The 24,730-nt window shown below is 35.9% G+C and overlaps 1 protein-coding gene across 3 annotated transcripts in view; it reads right to left on the reverse strand.

Moving 5' to 3' along the window:
• Positions 1-24,730, reverse strand: part of FOXP4 (forkhead box P4) — a 183,560-nt gene that overhangs the window by 90,571 nt on the left and 68,259 nt on the right. For all 3 annotated transcript variants that reach the window (XM_083359853.1, XM_083359855.1, XM_083359854.1), the window contains one exon: positions 5,219-5,308. In XM_083359853.1, coding sequence (XP_083215979.1) covers positions 5,219-5,308 — 90 coding nt within the window. The remainder of the gene's footprint in view (positions 1-5,218; positions 5,309-24,730) is intronic.

Here is a 24,730-nt window from a genome sequence, read left to right on the forward strand (position 1 = left end):
GCCCACCTTTCAGTCTTATTCAATACATTCTTCATTCACACAAACACACTTCCTATCAGTTCTCCCACCTGAAGAAAACTCCTGGTCAATCTCATCCACACCATTCCACTGTTAGATAAATTTCTTTTCCAAAAAAAAAAAGTCTGCTAATCCTGTCTCTTCATTTGGATCCTCCTCCACAGTAACACTGCTGGAGAATATGGAGGAGAGAGAGGCTGCTGAGTTTTGAGTTATGCCTGACTCATGCCTATAATTTTCACAAGTGCTTTTCTAACACAAAAAGATGGGGAGGGGGGGAGGGGGGAGAGAGAGAGAGAGAGAGAGAGAGAGAGAGAGAGAGAGAGAGAGAGAGAGAGAGAGAGAGAGAGAGAACGTACATTATTAGCCTTTGTTAACACTGAGAAAGTTATCAAGACAGACAGAAAAGAGACTGGAAAAGGCTGGACCAAGAGTGGTGGTAATGTAAAGAGACAAAGCAAAAGGGCCGTAAAAAACATAGAGGGAGAGAGAAAACAGACCAGGAACAAGTGAAGGTGAAAGGAAAGGTAAACACATAATGACAGGAGACTAGTTTAGAAAGACGGCTAGATAGAATCCAGATTCACACACTTAATCACTAAAGAAAAGAAGAGAAGAGAAAACAGAAGGGAGAAAAAAACCAGGAAAAATATAGGAAATATGGGCATGTATTTCACACAAAAATAAAAAGGAGAGAGACTCATAGATTACAGGAATCTGACTTCATCCTTACTGCCTTTGTTCTTTAAATATGTTTTTCACTTAGTAACTGCATTTCCTTCCTGAAAAAGCTATTGGAAAAAGCTGACTGCTGGCTCAGGAGAAGCTCAGATGAATTATTGCTCTTAATATCAACAATGATTTTGCCTTCTTCACTTTCAGTTAAACTCGTTAATGAAACTGGTGGCCTATCTGCTCCCTCTACAGAACGGCTACTCCTTTTAGGTCAGGTGTCACGAAGGAGAAGAAAGAAGGAAAAGAGACATACCAAAAAAATGTTTCTGGATGCATCTGGATTCTGTCATGTCTTACAAACTTTCTTAAGATAATGTCATGTTTATGGTGTTTTGAAAAACGCCAGCAGAAAAAACAAGAAAGTTAGCAGAAAACTCACAGCAGGACTTCATTTGAAAATTATTGGAATAAAGCAAAGCCACTATACGAGTGAAGTGAGAGTAGAACATGTGAGTTAAGCTATTTTTCTTAAATGGCTTCTGATCTGGCTTTTCTTTACTGAGATGTAGACAGCTGGGGGGGGGGGGGAATCCAGAGACTAGCCTTCTATGAAAAGTGAATCTTGGCACAATGAACTTTAGTCTCGCTAATAATCATGTCCTCATCTGATCATGAAATGAATAATGCTGGGCATCAAGGAGTGATAATTTCTTCTGCTTTCAAAGGAACATAATGCAGCTTTAGCTGTACAATTTCAGAGGCAGGCAGCCTCTGTGAAAAATAAATAGAACCTGGTTAAGAAGGAAATGGAGCATATTCACTTGAGGACAGGGTGTGCGCATGCAAAACGGAATGAGAAACCACAGACAAGATAATCCCCTTGTTTTATTTGAGATGCATTTAAACAAAACAGGAGATCAATAAATATGAAGATTATCAGAAGGTTTTTAACCATCTGGAGCATCTAGATAATCAGAAAACGAGCTCTCTTTATCCATGTCCTCTTCTATAGGATTTCTGTGATTTCCAGCAGATTTGAGAAAGAATTCAGGCAGATATAGGTAGGACCTTCAGTTCCAGGATAGCACATACTAATTACTTTCTTTTGTTAATTAAACCTGCATGGCTCAAATAAAGTATCCTGCTGTTTGCCAATAAATTTAATTAGCCTAAAGGGAGAGTCTCTCCACACAGCTATTTAAAATTGTCACTTTCCACTTACTTGGGCTTCCCCTCCTTTTTTCTGTTCCTCCTTTAGACCTTAATTTATGCTCATTTGGCAACCCTTTGCATATCCCAAGTCCACTGCCCTGGCTGGTATTTACAATGACCTCCACTTTGGCAATGTCTCTGGGGACATTTGAAGCTGAAAAGAGGGCAGTTTTACCATTTTAAAGCTAAAGAGCAGGCTTGATGCTTGAGGTGTAACTGAGTCAGGGTGTAATTAGATGTTACAAAAGGCACAAAGCTGCTACCTCTTTCTCTGTCTCTTTCACACTCTTCCTTGTAATGTCTACAAAAGTGTGATGTGATGACATCATGTTATATATTTCCCCATTCCCACTGCAATCGCTAGATATCACTTTTGGGGGAAGGGCAGTGCAGAATATGACAACATGATATTCCACACAATGTTAGATGCCAGAACAGCAACAACTCTGTGACTGTGATAATACTCTAGTTCCAAAGTCACATAATGGGCAGAGAAGGGTGCTTCAATACTTTCTGAATCATACACAAACCAACAACGCTATTCAGCCAAAGTTTGAACATTATTTGAAGAGGGATGAGCTTTTCTGAAAGGAAAAAAAAATATTTTCAGAAGCTTTTGTTTCAATGGAAAGCATTTCAATTGGTTAGTAAAAATGTTTAGTTTGTATTTTCAACAATGTCATGCAATGTCCTAGATAGGCGCAGCACTTAATTTTATGTGGAACAATTTCATATTGTTCATTTTTCTCCTGGATTCCTGAAGTGGATTCTCATTATTTGAGCCCTCTACGTAGCTAACAGATTTAACAACAAAATCAATGATCTTAAAAGTGGAATAGTGTCAATTTATTCACAGAAATATTTTCACCCTGTCCCTTTCTTTGAAACTTTGACTAACTGAACATGGTGAGGATTCAGACTTCTCCCTTTTCCTGTGCTGATTCTGGGGATCGTCATAAAGTACCCAGGTCAATTTGAAACCTTTTATTCCAGCTTTGTACTCAGTATTCAAATAATTCTCTGCCTTAATTTGACCCTAACCCTTACAAAAATCATCAGTCCAATGTTGAAGATGATTTTAAGGCTGATCACCTTTTTTATCTAAATCTATTGTGAAATTCAAAACAGAATAATACATTCTGGTAAACTTAAAGCTGAGATTGTGGTCCTCCTAACTAAAATATGCAGCCTGATTCTTCTCAGCCTGGGTCACTGAAGACTGGAAGGTGATCAGCATAATTCAAATTGTTAAGAACGGCTCATAGGAGAGATCCAGGAAATTCTAGGCCTGTCGGTTTAATATTTGTTCCGGGGAACATATTTGAAACTGCTATTAAAGATAAAATTACATCTCCAAGCATTTGGAGACACAGGTCTTGCTTAAGGATATCCAAGATGGCTTCACTAAGGGAAGTCTTGCACAACTAATCTATTAGAATTTGTTGAAGACATTAATAAAGATATGGATAAGGACAAGCAAGTAGATGTTATCTACTTAGACTTTCAAAGTTTATGATAAAGTTCATCATCAAAGACTTCCCAGCAGGCTTAAACAGGAAAGTAGCTAAAAATTAGAAAAGAGTAGGAGAAAACCAAATCAATTTCTTATAATGGAAGAATGTAACTAATGGAATCCTTCAGGTTTCTGTCCTAGGATTAGTGCTTTTTTATTTATAAATAATCTGGAATGGGATTTGACTAGTGAAACAGTCAGATTTGCTGATGACATTAAATTGTTCAGACTAGTAAAAACAATAAGGGACTGTAAAAGAGCTCCAAAGGGATGCCTGCACATTAGGGCAGTGGGCATCAAAATAGCCAAGGTCTTTCAATAGGAGTAAATGTAAAGTGATGTACATTGATGCCAAAAATTCTAACTACTTGTTATAGACTAAGGGGATCAGAACTAGCAGGGAATGATGAGTAAGAGATCTTGAAGCAATGGTAAATAGTTCAATGAAGATGTTAACACAGGATGCATCTGTTGTTAAAAAAAAGGTCAACAGCATTTTAGGAATAATATATTGAAAATAGAGATACCATATTATTATGCCCTTCTGTAAATCAATGGTGCAATCACTCTTGCAATATTGTATGTAGTTCTGTTCACTGCACCTGAAAAGTATATAATGAAGCTAGAGAAGGTTCAGAGGAGAGCAACTAAGACGATCAAGGGATTGCTTTCCTATGAAGAAAAGTTGTAAAATTTGGAACTTTTTAATCTAGAAAGGAAGCAAATGATTGAAGTGTATACAATTTTGCACTGTGTAGATAAAGTAGACAAAGAAAAGCTATTTTCTCATTACCAAAATACTAGAATCAGAAGTTGTCCAAAGTTGCCTGGAAAAATCAGAACACTTTTTTTTTCTTTCTATTTTTCCCCAGTGCAGAATATCATGTCACCTGTACCTTCTGATAATTTCTATCTACATCCAAAGAGAGATCCTGATTACTTAAAACTTTATTTTAATAGTTTTTGCTACCCCAAGCTGGTCTCATGGCTTTTATCATGAAAAGTAAATATAAGACTACAAACGAAGAAGAAAACTGTCAAGCTCCATTTAAGGTAGTCCAGTCATTTCTATATTTTTCCATGGTACTAAGTCTTAATGATTTAAATTACTGCAGTATAATGGTGCAGTGGTAAAATGGTGTTTAAAAAGTACAGCAATCTAGAAAATGCCTTTCTATCCCCAATGGCTGAAAAACTATTTTATAGAGAGAGAGATTCTAATAATACGTATCACAATTATTTTTTTCAGGCCACCAAGAAAGATGGTCAAAACTGCACACATTATTAATGAGTGGCAATAGAAAGGGCCTACTGAATAAGTGCTGGCTTAGAAAGTGAGAAGACAAATTGTCAACAGCTACAAAATCTTCCCCCTTGGAGTAAGCATCACCACAATAGCAGTTTTCCTCACACCTATAATGAGTGTAATGAAAAGGCTAATAGTGCCCTACACCAGAGGTCCCCAACCCTGGCCACTTTATAACTTGTGGACTTCAACTCCCAGAATTCCATGCTGGCTGGGGAATTCTGGGAGTTGAAGTCCACAAGTCATAAAGTGGCCAAGGTTGGGGACCCCTGCCTTACACCATGAGATCATGGCAATGAAGAAGCAGGCCTATAATATTAGCATGGCAAAATACTTTTCAATCGCTAAAAGATTTACAGAATTATTAATGCTTTTTAAAGCTATACTAAGAAAGCTCAGATTTTCAGGTATACATTTGAAGTAGAATTTTAAGCATTCTCATGGCCTATTACGTTTAGTATTTTAATAGTACCCACATTTTTGCTGTCCCTTACCTGAACAGCCGGCTGCTTATTTTCATTGCTGGTAGGAGAAGTCAGCCCTGTTGCCTGCTGCAGAAGGAACTGCCTTGCCACCTGAAGAGCCTTGATAGAAACAAATACAGGACAGAATAAAGAGGAAAAAGTTACATTCTCTTTCCAGTTTTCTTCGAAAACAATAAACCCTGAACTACAATAACTATGTACATTTTTAAGTTATCAGGACAGGAAAGGGTCCCTAAAAATCTGTATCATCGATAAAATTATAACTTAATTAAAATAGCATGATTCCTACATAGTGAGGCAACTTTGTTAGTATTCTTGTATGTAAGAAGAAATGCATCTTCAATCCTGAGAATATGCTAGGGCTGACTGAATAATCTGGCAATTTCAAATGCTGCATAATGGAACTGAATGTACATGCATGATGTTAAATGCGGGGTGGGGGGAACCTCAATAGATTTTCCTCCTCTGCAGATTGGATTCCATTGACGCCTTCTTTCTCTGCACCCTACTTCCTATTCAAATCCCATTGAAGATAAATATTACATAAATGTTTATGAATTCAGCTGGTTTCAAAGTGAAAAAGGCAATGCAATCAGATTAGGAACCAGCATTCTTAAATGAACCAATAATTTATATTTCTTAAGGGAAGATCAGAAAAAGGCTTTCCTTTCACTTATGTGCTGCTTTCCTTCACACCGTATATAATCATACCTTTCCCAATGCAACGCATTGCTTAGTATATTCATTTTTGCTGCAAAATAAGTATTAGGATAACAGTTAAAATTATAACTGTGGATTTATTTCTTAAAATGATACATAATTGTGGATAGAATGGCATGTAATTCATCAATCCCTTCTTCAGACCATTAATATCTCAGAAGAAGAGTTAGGTTTCATGCTGATGTTTCCCAATATATGTTCTACATATGGATATGACATTTGACCCAAGACCCATGTGAATTTGGGCACAGTTTTCCTCATTGTTATTTTTAAAACTGTTTCAGTAAAAAGGGCATTGCTAAAAATGCAGAAAGAATCAGAAATGTGCAACTGCATGCTAGGAGGGTCTATATTATATTTTAGATACATATTGTACTTTGACTATAGCTTAGATAAGGGTAATTTAGTATCTATACACATTCAAAATATTTATCTTTATCTCTACTCTATATATAAAGGGCTTAAAGCCATATGTAAATAATTTTCTACAATAAATTGATAACATGCAACTAGAAGAAAGTGTTGATTACGAAAATGAAAGCAGATTTTAACTTAGCAAGTTCTCATTAAAACCAACTCTGGCCCTCCATCTGATGAGAGAGCAGTTTCAAGAAAAGTCTCCATTTGTTGTGTATAGTTATTTAGTGGGCAGATACCCACAACTATGAACAGAATCTCACACGAAAACTTTACCCAGTTTAAATTCTAGTTACCATCCCATCTCAATTTTTATGTGGTTTGGCAAACCAGCCAGAGCTCTCAAATCAGATATTCTGGACAAAAAAGTCTGTCCAGTTCTAAAATTCAAGGAACTTGAAGTTAAACTCTCTCACACACGTATCCACAAAATAATTACAAAAAATATTGCCTTTTCTTAATGTGGGCCTGGATAAAGTTAATACCCTCCAGCCAGTATGAAATGCTATGTTAGTTAAGGAAAGTGGAGATTATTATCTGTTATATTAAGAAAACAATGGTAAACCACTCCTCTGTCATTATCCAAAAAGGGGAAAAAAAATAACAGGATGTATCTATGTAGTCAACCAAAAGTTTAATATGTTACTACTTGGTCTAACAGAAGATCACCTTTCTTAGACCAAGGTGTTAGAATGGGTGAATGAAATGAGCCATTAAATTTCTCATTTTGTATACATGAATCAACTTGTGCCCTATCAAATGTTCAGCTTCAAAATAGAACATAACTATATTCTGGAGCCTGAGAGACACAAGATGTTCAGGAAGGCAGTATGGCTGGTTCTCAGTTGTTAACAGCGTAATCCTGATAGCCACTCAGAAGGAAAAAGACAGTAGGAAAAGGTGCGCATAAAGCAGGGAACTTGTGAAAGAATGCAAGCATTTAAAAGTGTGCCAGGGTGTTGCCGACTAGAGGGGCTGTCCCCAGGAGAAGAGGAGTTTCATTCAGGAGCCAACAGCAGAGGGCTGCAAGCAGAGAATAAATTCTAGCACAAACAAGCCTGCTCCCAAAGCCCCATTTCCTCATACATTCCTTATTTTTGCTTTGAAAAGAATTTCATGAAAAAAATTGGTACATTTCTGAACAACAAAGTCATTGTAGCCCTGCCTGCAAGACAGGTTTTTATTACAGCACAGAGACAAGAGGGGGGAGCACAGGGTAGAGGTCGGCGGGTCATAGCCCAGCTTGGCGGTGCTGCAAACAGCATGTGGGTTCCACTGAGCTGTCAACACTGCAGCCGTAAATCAAGGCTCTGGCTTCCAAAGGCCGGCTGTGCTCTCCCCCCCCCCCCTCCTCAACAGAGGCACTTGCAGGGTGTGTCCCAGAGAAAGAGTCGCTTGTTAATTTTCCACATTTCTAGCCATAAAGAACAAAGTTGCTTTCCGTCAGGCATTTAAAATCCTGCTTACTGTACCGTACTTTCTCTGTTTGCAGGAACAGCTGATTTTCTACACCAATTATCACTTACACAGTTTAACTGCATGTAAATACAAGAGAGATATTGCACTACACTATTGAAAAAATAAAACCATCTGAGTTGCAAGGAAGTTACACAAATATGAAATATATCATTTTAGAAACACACAGCAGAAATATATCTACATAAATGAAGTTGCATACAGAGCACACTTTAGAGTGTTTTTTTTTAAAAAAAGTATATTCCATCTCTGAACACAGCAACTTAACATTTCTAAAATTAATTTCATAATTGTATAGGAATATAATTTTAAAAATTTACCAATTAAGATGTTAAATTTCAGGGTATTTACATATTTACACATATGTAAAAAGCATGTATGGGTTTTGATTTTAAATATGCTCTAAATAGCAAATAGTTAATACTATTCATGTTAAGTGGACTAATTCATATTTTATGCAAATTTATTGAAAAGCAAATCTTCCACAAAGTACTCTTAAAATTCCAAGTTACGTAATTTTATTATTCTTAGAACGGTTTCTTAGGAAAATCATTGATTAAAACTATGCTAAATACTACACATTTAAAGGAGTTGAATGACCAAAAAGTAAGTTTACTGATATTTCCCATTTGCACAAAAGCCTATAAAAGCTGTCCATAGCAATCAATTTCTAACCCCATTCCCTACATACAGTAATTGTAGATGCTGTATCAAAAATGTAGAACATAACTGTCAGTTTAACGTAACTTTAAAATCATGTTTATAAAATATACAGAACCAGTAAAGCCAAAAGTCACATCCAGTTTGAGGCTTTCAACAAGTATGAAAAATATCACAGACTAAATGCCTATACCAGGGGTGTCAAACTCAATTTCATGGAGGGCCGCATCAGCATTGCGGTTGCCCTCAGGGGGCCGGGTGGGTATGGCCAGGGTGGGCGTGGCCTACTGGGTGGGCGAGGCTAGAGTGCGTGTGCCCTACTGGGTGGGCATGGCCAGCTCTACATCGTTCGCATCAAGGGTGCCTATGGGGGCCTGGGCAGGAGTGGGACAGATCTGAGGGTCTCTGGGCCAGGGCCGAGGCAGTGGGGGCCGTTCCCTCACTGTTTCCAGGATGGCTTCGCGGGCCGCATGAAACCACTTTGCGGGCCGCATCCGGTCCCCGGGCCTTGTGTTTGACATGTCTGGCCGATACATGTAAGTCCATGAATTTAAAACACTGTTTTTCTTTTCCTTTCCCCCCAAGTTAATACTTTTACTGTATTATAAAATGCAGATAATACTTTATGGAATATAGATAGTAACTGAATACAGTGGTATTTATACAACAGAAACTAATAATTATTAATATTGTGATGATTTAGATTAATTAAACCTTTAAAAATGAGAAAAAAACTTTGTAACAAAGTTAACCATGATTTCTAAAATATAATGAACTTAAGGTCAATTAAGTGTATAATTAAACAATTGCAAAATGTGATTATTTTACAATACAAGAAAGTTTTTTATTTGTGAACTTAATACTAAAGACTCCACTATATTGTTAGCTGTTATTTATAAAACAGAAAAGAAAATCTCAACAGTCTATTCCTGGCAAAGGGGAAGGGGAGAAACAAGTATAAATGGCTGAATAAATCAGGGAGACTGAGATTGCCATTTTATGAATGAAATTTACAATTCTTTTATTTTTTTTCTCCTATTAGAAAGATGCAAGACAAAATAAGAATAATAAAAAGAAATCCCCCATTCAAAATTCAACAGTCTGAAGTTTCAGTTGCACCACCTGGCTTTCAAACAACTGTGGCAATTGTTCATAGAGTATATTTATGCATTATAACTGTATCCTAAACAGCTTATTTTTCTTTTAACAGCATGTTGAAGTAACTTTTGCCAAATGCTTGTTTTCCTTTGCTTAAGGAAGGCAAGTCAATTCAAAACAGTCCAATTTCATTTATGATAGGTTGTAGTGACGTGTCTTGGATTCATACAGCTTTGTGATACTGTTGACTAAACCAGAACCTCTTAAAATATTATTGCCCCTAATGCAATAACTTCAAGGATCACTATAAAATGCATCAGGCACACTGCCAAAGAAAAAAAAGATTCTACCAAAGGAGGCAAATTTACTTTTTAACAAGAATAATGATGGACCAAATGAACTGAATTCTTATTTGTCAAACTCTTCCATAGAAACAACCCAATCTTGAATACCTTCCATGGCTGCTTTTCACTTCCTGAATTAATTTACCAAAGTTAAAACAAATTTCGGAGAAAGTCTAGGACACAGCACAAATGCCATACTGATTGGAAAGATGGCTTGCCAGCAGAAATTGTGATGCTGCAACCAGCTGTATAAAATCTCCAAAAGGCCCCATTTTAATTGCATTAGCCACCCAATGGGAGCATTGTTCACAAGGGGACAGCAGGGACTGCCCCCTGTTTTATGGTCTTTGGGAACCCTGTAAAGACAGTGTGAGTTTATTAAGTTGGTCGTGGCTTGTGCAACAAGAATACAACTTGTGATGAGTGCCAGAACATGTCAAGAGGGCACCAAGCCAGGCTGGTACACAGGAGGCAGCATAAGGCCTGGTGCTTGATTGTGGGGATGCACAGCATGGTGCACAAGAGCCAAGAGAACTGTGAACAGAATGGAGAGGCCCATCCCGTAGGAGCTCTCATGGGGGAGTTTAATTCACTCCCTGCTGACTCTCTCACTTTGTTGTGCTCTGAAGCACGAAATTACAAGATTTAAAGGGAAAAAATGACATGGCTTTACAGTCTCACATCAGGGTCTCCTTGTGACAATTATGCAGCTCACCCACAGATATACTTCCTCCCCTCCCTCAGCTACAATCAACAAAGGGAGAAGAAAAAAAAAACCCAGAGTATTCAATGACAGGAATCAGCTACATAGGTAGCTCCAAGTTCCAGAAAGGTTGGCGTTAGAATTAATTTTCCAAAATATGCTAATCTTGAATGAATTCCATCACAACAGTTGACAATCGTCTGTAATTATGTCACTCGTCTGTAATTATGTCACAAAGCACATATGCGTCTAATATACACAAACTAATAGTGTCTCTCTTTCTGTGTGTGTACACTATTCAAAATCATAATTATTGTAAACTATAAAATTAAAAAGGAAGTATATTAACAAATATATATATATATTGGAAACATCTATTACATAAGATGTGTAGTCCAAAATTGGGAAAACATTAAAAGACTTTATCACCCAAGGCCTGCTGGACTGTCAAGTTTTAATCATCTTCCTAAAAACCAATGGGACAGAAGCTATTTGGATTTCCAGAAGAATGCTGTTCCTCAGAATGGAGCACCAACTGAGAAAAGCTGACTTTTGTATTCACTGTTGCTTCCAAGGGGAGGGGATACAGGGAGAGACAATAATGCCAAACCTTATTGGACGGGCGGATATAATTGGGAATGGATGGTCCCAAAATTGCTCAAATACTGAACCTTGTAAGGGTTAAACTTGACACCACACCCTGATTGCACCTAGAAACCATGTAGTACCTTGTGCAGTTCTCAAAATTATGACATCATATAGACAAATTAAGAACCATGCACACAATGAATTAAAATCTTTTACAGACACATGCTCTTCCAAGCTCTTGCCAGCATAGAGTTAATCATTCTTTTCTGTTCATCCTACCTATGTCAGATGGGAGTGGGGAAGAACTCTCCTTCTATCCTTAAAATCGTCTTTCCCAGCCTCAAAGCTATGTTTTGATAGTCTTAGAAAAAAATACAATTTCACTATTATAAACAGCTTCATAACAAGCCTAGCAATGGTGGTAGGTTCAAATGCAACAAATACATAAAATGAAATAAATGAAATAAACTACTAGACATACTATTCAATTAATGGCCAGAGAAACTGCTGGTGACTAAGGATTAGCCACAGACTCCTTTCAAACTAATATATGAGGTTTCAAGAACTGTCAAAATTTGTTTCAAGTTTAGTACTTTTCTCTAACCTTTTAATTATTTTCACCTATTTTGATAATTTGTAAGCCGCTCAATCACCTTGTAGAGGAGATTGGCAGCATAGAAATGTAATAAACAAACAAACAAATGTTAAAAGTCAATCAGCATGTGATCAAGAGGCTAGATTCACCTGATGCAATTTTTAAATATAAAGTTATTAACTTAACTAATTCCTATGCTGCTTTATAGCTGACAATTTAAATTGTTATATAGAAATAATTTAATAATGCTAAAAAATGTTGAGGATTAAAATGCAGGCTCATTTTGAGCAATCAGTTGACAGCATATTAACAAGCAATACAACAAACAAGAAAATAAATAAATTTCCTATCAGTATTATTTAAAAATTAATTACACTTAGCATGAATTATATGGAGGTAAATTCATATTATTAGTAATTAATTTACAAAAAACAAAACTTACCAAAACAATTTCTCTATATTAAATTTTGAAATTGATTGTCCATTTGCTCCTTCCTTGCAGAACATATCTGTATTTAATCTACATATTTTTAAGAGGAACAAATGCATAGGCAAATGTGTAGACACTATATATTCTCAGTTTCCCTATCTTGCTTAATTCAACTTTCAAAGATATGTCATACAAGATATTTCCCATTTATGATTTTTTAAATGCAGGTAGTCCTGGACTTATGACTATAATTGAGCCGGGAATTATGGCTGTAAGTTGTGGCAGTCATTAAATGAGTCACCACCTAACCACATCCAGTGAAAGCAATTGTTAGCAGTTGTTAAGTGGATATGGCAATTGTTAAATGAATCGGTTTTCTTCAACGGCCATTTTTCTGCCAGAAAACAAAAGTTAAATGCCTGAAACCAGCAAAAAGCACAGAACATCGCTGTCACAGGATCACGGGATGCTAGAAACGTCTATAAATGTGAGCTGATTGCTAAGTGCCCAAAATGCAATCACATAGAGGGTCTATATGCAGCTGTTGGAATTCTGGAACCAGGTTGTAAGCAGTTCCCTTCATAGCTTTGAACAGTTGCAAAGTGACCATTTCTTAAACAAAGACTATCTGTATGGCATATTGATATAATGATTAATACTTTGAAGATGATTATCCAAATGATCCTGAATGCTCCTACCTCTGCTGGACCACTTTGGCCTTTACTTTCCACGTTGTCTCTAGTTCTAATTATATACATTGTTCCTAGCATTTTGCCACAAGTGCAGATTCTTTTTCAGATCAACTGAGTGTGTTGATCACTTGGCTGTGGCAACAATTGCCTGACCAGCTTGCCACTCAACTCAGATGTTGTGGGCTGAGAGAATGCGATTAGCCCAAAAACATCTAGCTGACTTTCATGCTTAAGGCGAGACTAGAACTTGCAGCCTTCCTGGTTTCTAGTCTGTGCCTTAACTGCTAGGCTCATCTACATCTATCTATCTATCTATCTATCTATCTATCTATCTATCTATCTATCTATCTATCTATTGTGTGTCTATGTGTCTGTGTATGCATGCACATTGAAAATAAGATTGGGGTTGTAGCCTTATAATCAAAACAGCACGAATAAAAACTAGTATCATCTTCTTTATCAAGGGACAATTATTGGTTGAGTTAGGTAATAACAATTTTTTTAAGTAAGAAAAAACTTAAGACACAAATGAAAAGGAGCCCCAATGATGCTTTTTCAAAAAGGCAACTGGCTTTCTTGGTTTTTTTCTTTGAAAACATTTTGCTTTCTCATCTGAAATTAGAACTGAAGAAGCGTCTTGGATGAAAACCAAAATGTTTTCAAAGAATAAAAAAGAGAGAAAATCCAGTTGCCTTTTGGCAAAAGCACCTTTAGGACAACCATGACTTGAATCTCTATTGACAAACAAAACAAAAAGGAGAAATTGGATTTTCATAACCAAGGAATGCAAAGATTCAAGGGGATAAACTGAAACAAGAGGATAATCTGAAACAGAGAATAAGCTGAAGGTTAGCAAGAAAAGTGTGGATGCATATATGGAACAAACAAAAGTATCAAGTACAGTGAGAAGCAATTTTTTTAAGGGGGAACACTGCATTAACGTGCAGAAATCACTTGGGCAGTAAAGTACATGTAAACAGAAACAAAAGGTAAAGGGAAGAGAAATTAAGAGCAATATAATAATAATAATAATAATAATAATAATAATAATAATAATAATAATAATAATAATAATACTGTAATAATAATAATAACAACAGCAGCAGCAGCAGCATAATTAAAGAACAAAAGGAAGAGAAAATTAAATTTCTTGATAGATTTCAAAAGGCAGGACCCCCAAGTTGACTTGCTCTGAAATACATACATTAGCAGTGCACAACTAGACAAAGATCAAATGTCTCAACATACAAATTATTGGTGAGGAGAGATTTAGATTTTCAGGCAACAGAAATACTTGGAACAAGACTGGCTTAATATATAAGGGAAAACACAAGTGGAAGTTCTATATATGAAAGTGATCACCTGAGTTTAAACTTTTGTTACGCAATTGCCGAACTGAGGACAGAACATATAGAGTGTGAGCATTGTAAGAAAGGGGCTATAGTCTCTATTTGTGCCAGAACAGTGGAGAAAATGTTGAACTGGCATTGGGAGAAAAGCTGGCATCATATGAGGATTATCTAATTTGAAAGCAATTATCCTGCAATCCTTACACTGATATCAAATGTATCTGCGTGCAAACAGGAAGAAGAGACAGAAGACAGAGAAAATCCAGATAATAGAGATTAAAATCAAAATTTAAAAAAGTCAAGAGTTAAGTGTTACAAAGCCAAGAAAGACCGATATTAAGAATCTATATACTATTAATATTGTCCTGTTTGTAATCTTCAGTTTGTCCAAATGGTGTATCGTAGCACAATATTATTTTGTTCTGAGTTGCATCTGATATGATGATAGGACTGTACAGTGTAAGGCAAAAAATTATGCCATATGGAAAGAGTGAGGGAAAACAATGCAACAGCACTATGATTCAGGAAAACGTAGTGTTTACTGTTTTCTGCTGACCCAGTGAGTCAAAGGTTGTTTAAGAAAAAAATTGTATCTATTACGAAAAAGACTAAGAAAGGATTAAGAGTTTAGCTGTAGTAATAAAGTAAAAAGAGAAAGGAAAAACAAATTCTGAAATATCAAAGTTGCTTACAAAGGAAAAAATTAAGCATTTTAAAACAATTAAAGCAGCAGTATACAGTCTGAACCTAACCACAAACATTCCATATATTAAGTATGAGAGAGAATGTTAAACAAATGAAGAAAAACTGGCCATTGTGAATTGGAAAAAGGATAATGAGAACAAAGAATTAAGAGCTGAAAGAATGCTGTAAAACATCTAATTATGGGAAGATGGAAAAACAACGATGAAACAGAAGATAACTGGGGGGGATTAATGATTATGAACATTTCTAACATTTCTATGAATAAGATTAGACATAGGATCAAGAAACTGACATAAAATAAAGATGTTATACTGCCTACTTTCAAACTGATTGTCCTGTTGGAAATGAACTATCCTAGAAAAGTTATTCAATATGCAGATTTCACAAAAGGATGCAAAGAAAACTATAGGACTCTCCAATTTAGTAACACCTCAACATATATTAGAAATTATATGTGATATAAACATGGAGGAACGAACAATTACACCTTTGAAATTCCACTATTTTTTCTCTCTCTACCAGAATAGTGTAACAGTTTTAATGGTCCAACGCAGAAAATGAATTCAAATGGTTTCTAGATAGCTAGTGGAAACAACCACTTAACAACATGGCACAACATAGGAGATCTAACTCATCAGGACAAGATTCAGCAGTCCATCTACATTTGAAAGACAAGGGTCACTCTTTGTAGGATAGCAAAGTCCACATTTTGGATAGAGAGGACCATTGGTTTGAAAAGGGGGTAAAAGAGCCCCTATATGTTAAAATTGAACAGCCCTCCCTCAACTGGGAGGACGGGAAGGAATTCAACACCACTATCTCCAGTATACAATGAAGTCCTTTTGGCTGTTCCAAGAAGATTCCACACCTCTGACTCAGGTGACCCTGAGGGCACAGATAAAACCCAAAGTAGCCTCAATGGCTCTCAGAGAATGTTAAGAACAGATGACTGCAAAGAAAGACAATCCTTCCCTATTCGCCCCCCCCATCCTGTTAGAACCTATCCTTCCCTTTCCCCCACCATCTAGTCTCAACTGTCAGCAGCTGTCTTTCCGTCTCCGCCACCATTCAGTACAACTGATGAAGGTTCCTGGATGGGAAGCAAAAAATCTTTTTCTTCTTCCTCCTCAAAAAAATCAGTCCTGTTGCCTTTTCAAAACAAAAACAAAAACAAATCACCTTTGAGACAATTATGATCTGGATGACTCAGAATCTTCATAGACATTTAGTGACAACAAACTCCATCCATTACTTAAGATGCCATTTGCAAAGTGATGGTGGCATAAATGAGGCAGTGCATGTGAAAGTCAATGCAACATGGTTATGGTGGAAGATGATCATTGGAGTGACCTGAGTTAGGTAAATCAACAGTGTATAAAACAATAGTCTGCCTAGTAACACTGTATGAGACTGAGTGCTGGCCAACAACCAAAAGTGCTGAGCACCCTTTACGTGCCATGGAGATGCACATTCATCTTTAGATGTTTCCCTTCTTGCTCACATCAGCAATGATATAGTCCAGCAACAAATGGATGTTGCACTCGTAACAGAGAAAATGAAGGAAACATACAGTGGGATGGTCATGTTCTATGAGCTGCACCACATACCCTTATTTATACCACTTACCATTTTATCATTGATGGCAAATGCCCATACAGAAGACCAAACAAAGGTGGCAGGATACAATTAACGTGAACATGAAATTGCATGAAATAGTGTTCTAGATCTAAAAAGCAGATCTTGCACCTGTGGGAAACTGCAGGAGGAGGAAGGAGGAAGGAAGGAGGAGGAAGGAGGAGGAGAAGTAGGAAACGTCAGAGCTGAAGAAAGTGAAGCAAGTGGGAAAGCAGCTAATATGTAGGTGGAGGACTTGTCTAAATCCAACTGAAAAACTTATCACAATTAATTAGTAAGCTTATGATATAAAAGAGCAATTTGGAAATAAACCTCCATTGGTTATCAATGACAGACACTCGCAGATACAGAACTTTTATTATACACATTAGAAAACAACATTATATTACTTTTTGACATAATCGCCATTCAAATTGAGGCACTTGTCGTAACGTCTTATAAGGTTTGAAATTCCTTAGTTAGTAATCACTCGGCACCAAATCTAGGTTATGGGGGAGTGATCAAAAACATCCCAACGGAACTACTTCAAAAGTTCTTGGGTGTGTCTAGAGGTGTGTGGGCGAGAATTATCGTGAACCAACACCACACCAGAAGTGGTGCCATAGAAAATCCCACCAAATGTGAAGATGCCAAAGGAGTACTGCTAGTGAAGTTTATGTTCAACCCTCAATTCAGAAGTCTACTGTGAAACGTTATGAAAACTCAAAAGAGCCATCCTTAACAATCGTTAGGGCATGCTGACTTCCAGTGTGGTGTTGGTTCACGATAATGCTCACCCGCACACTGCTAGATGCACCCAAGAACTTTTGAAGCAGTTCCATTGGGATGTTTTTTATCAACCTCCCCCCACCTCCTATGTCCAGATTTGGTGCCGAGCGACTACTACTAAGAAATTTCAAACCTTGTAAGATGTTACAACAAGTGCCTCAATTTGAATGGTGATTATGTTGAAAAGTAATATAATGTAGTTTTCTAATGTGTATAATAAAAGTGCTGTATCTGTGTCTGTCTGTCATTGATAACTAAAGGGAGTTTTATTTTCAAAATGTCCTCAGAGCAGTATAAGTATTTTTTCACCTCCACTATATAGAATAATTCCCAAGGAAAGAGTTCCTCTAAAAAGGAACCAATCACAAGATCAGTGTCTTGCTGTGTTAAATTTACATGACACTTAAAAGATAGAATTGATACAATTCCACAATTAAAGGAGTTAATTTCATTAATCAAAATATTCATACCATTTGATTTAGTTAATTCAGATGAGTTACAATTGAGATCTGAAGATGCCAATAAGACCTTTGAACAAGTCTGGTTAACTATTTGTGCACTTTTCAAAAAGTTCAAAAACATTTTGTCCAAAGTCAGCTGCCAGAATATTTGAAATTGGCTGATACTTTCAAGTAACAGCAATTCTGTACATTCAGAACATCAATAGTTTTCACTCCACTGTCAAGTCAAATTCAGGATTTTCATACGGCTTTCTAAAAAAGAAAACAACCTTGGGCCTGATTATCTTTTTAAAAAAATCTGCCATATCCTTTGAGTTAGATTCCATCAAGTTAAGTTCAGTTCCCGATTATTCTATTGCCCCTCCGGCTTGCCTAAATTTTGTAACAGTTTCTACCCCTACCAAAATTGGAAGATGTGAAAAATCAAGTTAGGGAGTAATTATCATGGATAAAATCTATGTGGTTATTAAATTCAAAACTTACTTGATGACACATAATCAATCAATATCCCTTCCAAAGACATTAAAGTATGTTCTTTAATTCTGTCCATCCACCATAGCCAGTGGTGGGATTCAGCTGGTTCGTACCAGTTCAGCAGGACCGGTAGCTAATGTTTGTTGCCCAGGCCCAGAATGGACTTCTGGAAGTGACATCCACACAGAGAACCAGTTGTTCACATATTTGAATCCCACCACTGACCTATTGCCTTCCCTTTCTTCCATTACTTTATATCTCCACAAGCTTAATCATTATTTTCAGTCAATCTTTTGTTCAAATACCACCCCCAAATTCCCATTACTGTATTTCAAATCATCAGCCTTTTTCTGGCCCAGAACTGACGGACTGGGCCTTCTTGAAGTCCATGACATTTTTAATTATCAATCCCCAACCCAGAGCTCATAATGCCTGTTTCCTTCTCTCATGCTTTCTCAATGTACAGCTTTCACAATCATATATTCTATTCTGATCTTTAATACTACTGAAATACCCTTTGCCTTCCTCCCTAAGATTCAACTTCTTTATTTTATCTAGCATACTGTCTTTATTCTTCTTACTCTTATGACCAGCTAAACAAAATTATCTGTTTCTTTTACTTGTTCGCCATCAACAATGTTCATGAAGTAAACACAATGATACTATCTTCGCCATCTTAATATCTAGAATGAACCTGGATATTTCACTTTTCATGTTTAGTTTTATAATGAGCATTTCAACCAAACAAGACTAGATTTTCACTGCAGTGACAGCCCATCTATGATGCCCAAAGGACACCTGCCTAATGCCCACATTAATTTCTTTCTGACAGGCCTAGCTTTTCTTCTTTTCAGATTTCAAATCTAGTTTGTATTTAGAAAGTTAATGTCCATTACTAAAAAAAATGAATTGGTTTATATATTTTACTTTGCATCTTTTGGTGCTTACACTGATTGGCAATACTGAAACACGCTTATCCTTTAAGCAACATGCCAAAATATATTATTTGTAAATTAAAACATAATAAACAAAGGAGATAAAATCAAGACAGTAAAGTAAAAACAATTAAAAAAAATTCCAAACAGTGAACTTGGCTACAAATCACTTTTGCTACTGGTTACAAACTGATGCCCTGACTGAGCAGTCTGGGAGAGATGCCAAAGCAGACATGCGGCACTATCTTTTCCCTGCCTTCTCCTAAAACAAACAAAATAGAACAAAAAAAAATAAGAAAAGAAATCTTTTAGATGATTTCATGACTTAGCATCCCTTTAGTTTGATACCAGCAATAAAGCCTATAAGATTATGGGAAAAGAAAAGAATTATCTGCACAACCCACCATGAGAAGTAAACATTGTTGTAATGTTACCATACCTTTTTCATCACCAGAGGGCAAAGTAGAGACCACTCTACAATAATCTAATAGACTTAAATAATTCCATTTCGCTACATGAGCAATTGCCATCATAATTCTGGCTAGGTATTCTTTCATTCTTCAGATGTTCTTCCTGTAACTGCTCAAATAAAAAGTCTAAATTTGAGAATTAAAAGGGAAAAGAGACCCACTACAGTTCTTAATGCCAGTTGTGTTCTTATCTAGCCTAGTATCACAAGTAGTGATTATTGTTATTTGGATACATTGAAATATATCAGTGGAAGTATTCAAAATAAAAGGAAAGGTAGACATTTTGAACAGTAAGTAGTTGACTTTGACATTTTAAAAATATTTTATATATCATATTAAAACACTTCTCCAGATAAGTTCATTTAATCAAAGCACATTTAATGTTCTATATCAGGGGTCCCCAACCCGCAGACCATGGCCCACTACTGGGACATGAGCTGTTCAGAACTGGTGGATGAGCACATGTGAATCCCCACTTGGCCAAACAGCAGGCAAGCATTGTGCTCGTGCTCCATTTGTGGGAATGGCGGACACGCGTACCCGCTACTTGCACAAATGGAGTTGCACATACTGTTCATGCAGAACCATTCCCTCTCCCCTTCCCAGCCAGTCTACAAAACCAGAATGGTTGGGGAACTCTGTTCTATATTATGTACGTATAAATTATCCAAAACGCATGAAGATCTAAAACAGTAAGCAAATTTCAGTTTAGACAACTACCAAAAAATTTTTGTTTCAAAATCACTCTATTTCCAATGCTAAGCTACTATGATAATGTAAATATTTTGGGGAGAAATGGAGCTTTATATTTACTGAATTTCTCAAAGTGATACTAATTTCCAATATGCTCTGGACTGTAAACCAGTGTAGCAAATGCAGCCAAGTTTGTAAATCTGACTTTCAATTGCTGCTTTATGATGTAACTACAAATAACCAGATTACAGCTTTTCCTTGGCTTGTAACCAGTCACTTAGTGACCATTTGAAGTTCTGATGGACCTACCTGGAGAGTATTTACAACCCTCAATCACACCCCCCCCCCCGCAATCACATAACTGCACTTCAGATACTTGGCAGCCAGACCATATTTACATCCGTTTGCAGCATCTCATAGACACAATCACACATTTTATGATGGCGTTGCCAAAATTTACTTTCAATTTTTGGCAAAAGCATGCCATAGCAAACCACTAGCTCACTTTAATGACCACAGCATTTGCTTAATGCGTACTACAAAAAAGATCGAAATATCAAGTTGGTTAAATGACTGAACTGCTTTACAACCATTATAAGTTATGACTGTGATAGGCAGCTCCATTACAGTTGTAACTCGAGAACTACTTGTAAATAAGAATGGCTAGAATGCTAAGCATCAAGCAACAACTAAAATGTTCACGTGCACCAAGAATTGAACATTTTAAAAAGTTGTGTTGGTATTAAACATATACAAATGAAGGTACTGAAGTTTGAACATCCTTTATAACACCTCCTTTAATAGAATTAGTAATTTACAATCATTTCCTGTAATTAAATAAGACTATTTTTGCTTTTGGATTTTTTATAAAACTTTTTCATGCAGAATATCTCTATTTCAGAAATAGGTTTTTAGGTTTCCATGCATGCATGCCATGTTCCCACAGATTTTCAAGAATATTCAACTCTCAGCACTGGGATGTCTGTTCCACACCATTTTTTATTTATTTCATGATTGATTTGGAGATATGTTTTAGATTTTTGCCTTGCTGAATTGTCCAATCTCTTTAATTTCTTCCTTTAAGAACAATGAGACATTGGCTTCTAGTATATGCAGATATTTGAATCCTTTCTTCCATTTCTACATTATTTCCTATGCCACTGGCTACCATAAAACTCAAAATAATGCACACACAATTATACTTAATGGTTGGCAAGGTGTTATTTTCTATTAAATATGACATTTGTTCTTTTGTCCAGATCTTTCTTGTGTGATTATTGCCAAATACGTCAGGTTTTATTTCATCAGTCAAAAGCACTTTTGTTCCAAAATGTATATCAAAATATTCTTCCACATACTGTAGATAATTACTTTTGTGACAACAGAGAAAGTCTTCTGACAAGATTACTGTTATATATACAATATTCTACTGTAGACCTATGAACAACTACTCTGGTGTCAGCTTAACTTTTTATCAGATCATCTGCGGTGATCTGTGGCTTCTGTTTTGCCACTCTGAACAATTCTGAGTCAATTCTAACAGATTTTTTCTTATTCTTCCAGGACTTGCTTTGACTTCAACAAGTTCTATGTAACTTCCATTTCTTTATCACAACTGAAAATGTCCAAATATACACTTTCATATACAGTGGTGTGTAAAGGTTTGTAAACCTTCTATATTTTTCATACTTTTGCATAAATATGACCAAAACCATCTCTTCTTCACCCAAATCCTAAAACTAGATAAACAGTGCCCAATTAAACAAATTATACTTGTTTATTTATTTATTGAGGACAATGATCCAAAGTTACACAATATTTGGGTGTGGCACAAACATGTGAACCTTTGCTTCCAGTAACTGGTATGCCGCATTCCCCTCCACACTCCTTGGCAGCAGTAAGAGTTTGTGTTTTAAGTCATATTTACGTAGAAATATAGAAAATTCAAAACCATCACTAATTTTTAAGTACCACTTTAAATAATTCTTCCTCTACTTTGTTAGTCGGTAAGCTGTATTTTTACCTAATGAAGGAACTACTTAGAAGAACCCATTTAAAGCAGACAGAAGAATAATATCTGAGATAGGTCAGAGTGAAATTATCATCACACAATGAATTGTAGACCAAAGACGATGGTGTCTCTTGTTATATGTGTGTCTGCACACATGCACTCATTAACAAATTTAAATGAAGAACCATCCAAACTTGTCCACTTCACATATTCACTGCTTTCTTATTTTTAATTTATAAACTACATATAAACAATAACAAATACATAATGAGCATGCATTCAAATTTGCTAAAAGGTGATATGTTTAACTTTATACCCTGTCAGTTTACATTTACTTATGGATTTATTTAAACATATAGTTTGACGAAACTTCTGCATGCAGCTATAAGTTTATTCATATATTCATATAAGAAAGGAAATAAATCTGAAAGCATGGTTGACTGAATGGCCTATGATGAAAGATTGCGAGAATTAGTGAGGTATATAAGAATGATGCAAATTCTGAGCGCTTTCTGAAAGAAAATCTTTGCATGTTTGTTAATTTAGCGGAAAAAAATGTTAAAGTCACCGTGCCTGAATTATGGACTATTTTGGTTAAATGTAAAAATAAAGATAGAGGTTAGGACTTCTGAAAAGATAAGAGCAACATATTATGGAAATAAACTATGCATGAGAATAAGAAGGCTTAATGAATACTTCGCAACTGAGCATGGAATAAGGATGTCTAATGTCCCCTTGATGGGTTAATATATTAATGGATAATTTATGAAAAGCTTATGGTGACAGCAGAAATAGGTTAGTTGGGGATATAAATATATACAGATGTCTGCCTAAATGATTTGCAACAAATATTGGGTATAGTTAGTATATAATGCAACAAGGATCTATCAATTTATCACACATCAGTGAAGCTGTATTTGACAGGGAAAATGGAATCACAAAGTACAAGGTACTGCTGAAAAACTGCAGCAAGTAAATAAATGCATGTACTTTGGAATAATAAGATTATTAAAATGGTAAATAATAGAGGTGGAAGTGCAACATATACAAATGTTGATCAAAATGAAGAGTCTGCGGCCTATTTTAAGAAATGACTATCGAAAGACATGAAAGTAGCTATATAAAAAAGCATAGGTTTTGCCACATTTAATATAGAAGAGGGAGTTAGATTTGTTAGGAGAAACACAATGTTATGGTGAAAAAGAGGAATGGGTCAAGGTGAATGGGTCATGAATGATAGTGCCTTGAATGCAAAAAAAGAGTACCAGTATGAAAGAAGTACATTGAAGTGATCTGGTCATATAATGAAAATGAAGCAGGATCAGATCACAAAACAAATATATAAAGGAAGAGTGAAAGAATTGAGAGAAAAGGAAAGACTGAGCAAGTCATGGATGAATGGAGTTAATTCCCCAAAAAGAGAGGTGAGAAGCTTAAAGGACAAACAGCAGAGTTTGAAGCTATATGTGGACATGATGGAAGCAAGAACAGTTTCCAAGGATAGAAAAATATACAGAAATCCAGTGAATTGTGTTGATGTAAATTAGTGTAACCTTATTTCTGTTTTTGGTATAATCAAACCTTCAATTTCTAAGGGCTACTACTGTATTTCTAACTCGTAATGCACTCTGCATATTGTTACTTATCCTGAAAAGGAACAGTGTTGATGGCTAAATATCTTTGTATATGTATGTGCAACTACTAAAAAAAATTCTCAATCAGAAAAGTATGGAAAAGCCATACATTTTTCACTTTTTTGTTATACTAACCTCATAAAAAATAACATTGTATTCCAAATTTAGCTGCTTTAAAACATTTGATCACATATTTTGGGTAACTATTATCAAGACATGTTATTACCCTGAAATGCACAATTACATCTGTTTATTTTTATATGATCAGAACTAAATGGTACAGAAAAACAGCAACATGTGGTCAGATTTTTCCAATTTGTTGAAAGAAATGTATATAACTTCCAAGCTCATAATTTTTTAGAGTCACATGGTATCAACTCCTTACAAAGTCTATGTAAGGAGTTATCTATCACTCTCCTTGGTCAAAAAACGTCACTAACAAAGAATAGAAGAAACAGGTTCTATCCTCATTTTTTAACAAAAATCTGTTTTATATTCATTTAGGAACTATAAATCAGGCAAAGTAATAGAAAGCTGATGATCACTTAAGTGCTCCAACCTTTCATTTTTATCTTAAAATACTCTAATAATGTTTTACAAACGTATATTTGAAATGTGATCAGATCCATTGAATAGTTTTATGTGGTCAAGTTACTCTCCAAT

Source organism: Vipera ursinii (assembly GCF_947247035.1).
Source record: "Vipera ursinii genome assembly, chromosome: 3".
In the NCBI taxonomy this organism is placed as follows: Eukaryota; Metazoa; Chordata; class Lepidosauria; order Squamata; family Viperidae; genus Vipera; species Vipera ursinii.